Source organism: Austrofundulus limnaeus, unplaced genomic scaffold, assembly GCF_001266775.1.
Source record: "Austrofundulus limnaeus strain Quisiro unplaced genomic scaffold, Austrofundulus_limnaeus-1.0 Scaffold101, whole genome shotgun sequence".
Taxonomy (NCBI): Eukaryota; Metazoa; Chordata; class Actinopteri; order Cyprinodontiformes; family Rivulidae; genus Austrofundulus; species Austrofundulus limnaeus.
The window spans coordinates 481,501-484,591 of NW_013952503.1; the positions used below are offsets into that span (position 1 = coordinate 481,501).

The window sequence follows — 3,091 nt, forward strand, 5'->3', positions numbered from 1 at the left end:
CAGTTAAAATTAGCAGAATGTAAGAACAATGAGCTAAATAAGAATAAAATGTAAGTGGAAACTTTTTAATAATGTGCTAAATAATGAAAATATGCTTGAGACATTTTAAATTGTTATTTTACACATGGCGCTCCATATTTTTTCAGAAAGTCTTTATGCTTTCAGATTTTAACTTTACATACATTCTCATAAGTTGCCATTTTAAACTAAAAAACAAACAAAAAACTTTTCTTCTCAAGTATTTTTAACTTTTAACAAAGTTTATAAGTACTAAGCAGTGACCTTAAAAGTTTCTAGATGTTTATGATTTATAGTTTGGATGTTTTAATCACATTGTATTTCAATATAAACTGAGAATAAACCTCAGTCTTGACTAAAAGAAAATTCAACATTTGAGCCAGTAAGTAAGCTGATTCACACCATTTTCTTAAAAATATCCATCCACACCTCAGAACGCCGTGCTGATTTAAAGACGGGCATATTTATGGGCAGCACAAATACATTGGATACTACAACCTTCTACTAATTGCACTTCTCATGATGGTGGTACTCAAAGAGGTTGCCATAGTTTCAAGATAATTTACATCCTCTTTTGATGCTCATGTCTTCACTTGAGGTAGAATAATCAGTCAAATCAAACCTTTTATGTTGTAGTAAAAGTTATATAAAAGCTCATCTTTTAAAATCATACAGCTTGTTCAGCTGGTCGCCCAAGTTAAAAACAGCTATGAAGAATTTACAGCATTGATAAGACACTGTGATTGGACGGTTTGTCGGCCGCATATTAATATTCAGGAAGTGTTCTCACCGTGACGGGCTCTCTGCTCTGGCTGGAGTAGTAGTCGTTGGACACAGCTCTGTTCTCATCCATTTGGATATAATTCTGGTTCACTTTCTGAAAAAACATCAAGAGATCAGATCAGTTCTGTCAGGTTTAGCTGACGAGGTGGCTCAACGGTCGGGATGATCCTGTTCTGATGAGTGTTTGAAGAGTGTTACTCACCGGGCCAGCAGTCTTCTGAGGAGGAGGGGGCTTGTACTTGGGTGGACGACTAAAACACAAAAAACACACAGGTGTCATGTTTACTGAGCCACACTGATGGGAGGAATGCAGTTCAGTGTGGCATCTAAGAGAGCAAGTTCCTTCAAACCACACTCACACAAAAACAATCCATCATGAAAAGAAAACCAAGCGGTGTGAACTGAAGCTCAACTATCCACGCTAACTCAGTCCCACGATACTCACTCTCCACTGAGTTTGTTGTTCTTGAATTTGCGCCACAATGCGATGCCTGTTCCAATGAGTGCCAGGAAGAGAATGACTGCGATGATGCCTCCTATGATGCTGCCGGTAGTTGGGCCCTTCTCTGGGAGACTGGTAACTAAAAAAATAAAGAATGAGATGGAAAATAAGATCAGATGTGCGAACACTCATTTGTCTTCCTGACTGAGTATGGACAAAATGACAAGAGAAGACTGAGTCTACAGCAAGCTATTAGTTTAGCCAAAGTAAAACTAGTAAACAGTTTAATCCAGTCAGTAAAGAAAGTTTGCCTACTGGGATCTAGAGCTCTCCAGGTAACATGCCAACTCTGTACGAATAAAACAATAGTTGCTGTTCTTGTTCAAGGTTTTTTTAAAACAGTATTTTTTGGAATCGACTCTGTTCAAGAGAGCTGCCACAGCTAATCAACACAAAAATGCCTCAGACTCAGCGAGTTTTAAAGAATATTAAACTAAAATTGGTGTGGTAGTAGCAGAAATTTATTCACAAGACATCCTCTGAGCAACAGTATCACATGAGACCACACAGAACAGATAACTGTCCCTTTTTTATTGCAAGATGGTCAGAGGTTGAGAGGCTGAGGGTGATAAGCATTCCATCAATAAATGCTAGGCTTTTAATAGTATCCGTTTCAACTAAATAGATCTGAATAAATGAACTTGTTTTATTAATAAAGCCCTCAGATGACCATTATAAATACCTAATGGAAATAGCATGACATTTAACAAAATCACCATCTTTAATTTTATTAGAACAAATGACATTTAAAGTTTGAAAGGAACTCAGATCTTTCCTCTATCATTATTTCAATGACCTACATTTTGTTGGTTTTACACACACACACACACACACACACACACACACACACACACACACACACACACACGTCTACGTATTTCTATCCATGCATCTGTCATCTACCCGTCAATCATCCATCTACCCATCTACAAGAATAAAATGAGAATCACATTTTTGTCTCCTGAGCTTTTAAAAAGATATATTTGAGCAGCAAAAATTTCCTCTGGGCAGCTGGCAAAAAGTATGGAATCACCAGTCTTGGATGAGCACTCATTCAGACATTTTATTCTGTAAAACAAACTCAGATCAAAAACATGAAAATAATAATAAGGTCATTCCAAAGTGCAACTTGTTGGCTTTCAGGAACACTCAAAGAAATGAAGAGAAAACATTGTGGAAGTCAGTGAATGTTACTTTTATTAACCAAGCACAGGGAAAAAAATGGAATCAATTCTGAGGAAAACCGTATGGAATCATGAAAAACAGATAAACAAAAGACCGTTCAAAGTACATCACTAGTATTTAGTTGCACCACCTTTGGCTTTTATAACGGCTTGCAGTATCTGAGGCATGGACTTAATGAGTGACAAACAGTATTCTTCATCAATTTGGTGCCAACTCTGATAAATGTTGCCAGATCAGCTTTGCAGGTTGGAGCCTTCTTGTGGACAATTTTTTTTTAAATTTCCACCAGAGGTTTTAAATTGGGTTCAGATCTGGACTATTTGCAGGTCATGACATTGACTGAATGTGTCTTTCTCCAAGGAATTCCTTCACTGTTTTTGCCCTATGGCACGATGCATTGTCATCTTGGAAAATTATTTCATCACCTCCAAACATCTGTTCAATTGAAGGGATGAGAAAACTGTCCAAAATGTCAATGTAAACTTGCACATTGATAGAAGAATGAAGCACAGTCCTCTCTCCAGTGCCTTTGCCTGATCTTCATAAATCTCTCTGGAACGGCACCAAACAACAGTTCCAGCATCATCACCTTGTCCAATGCAG

At 37.5% G+C, this 3,091-nt stretch overlaps 1 protein-coding gene across 1 annotated transcript in view; it reads right to left on the reverse strand.

Moving 5' to 3' along the window:
• si:ch73-22o12.1 (nectin-2) overlaps window positions 1-3,091 on the reverse strand; it is a 115,896-nt gene that overhangs the window by 2,406 nt on the left and 110,399 nt on the right. The window contains exons 7-9 of the mRNA XM_014013414.1: window positions 1,247-1,382; window positions 1,004-1,052; window positions 809-895 (exon numbers count right to left, since the gene is read on the reverse strand). Coding sequence (XP_013868868.1) covers window positions 809-895; window positions 1,004-1,052; window positions 1,247-1,382 — 272 coding nt within the window. The remainder of the gene's footprint in view (window positions 1-808; window positions 896-1,003; window positions 1,053-1,246; window positions 1,383-3,091) is intronic.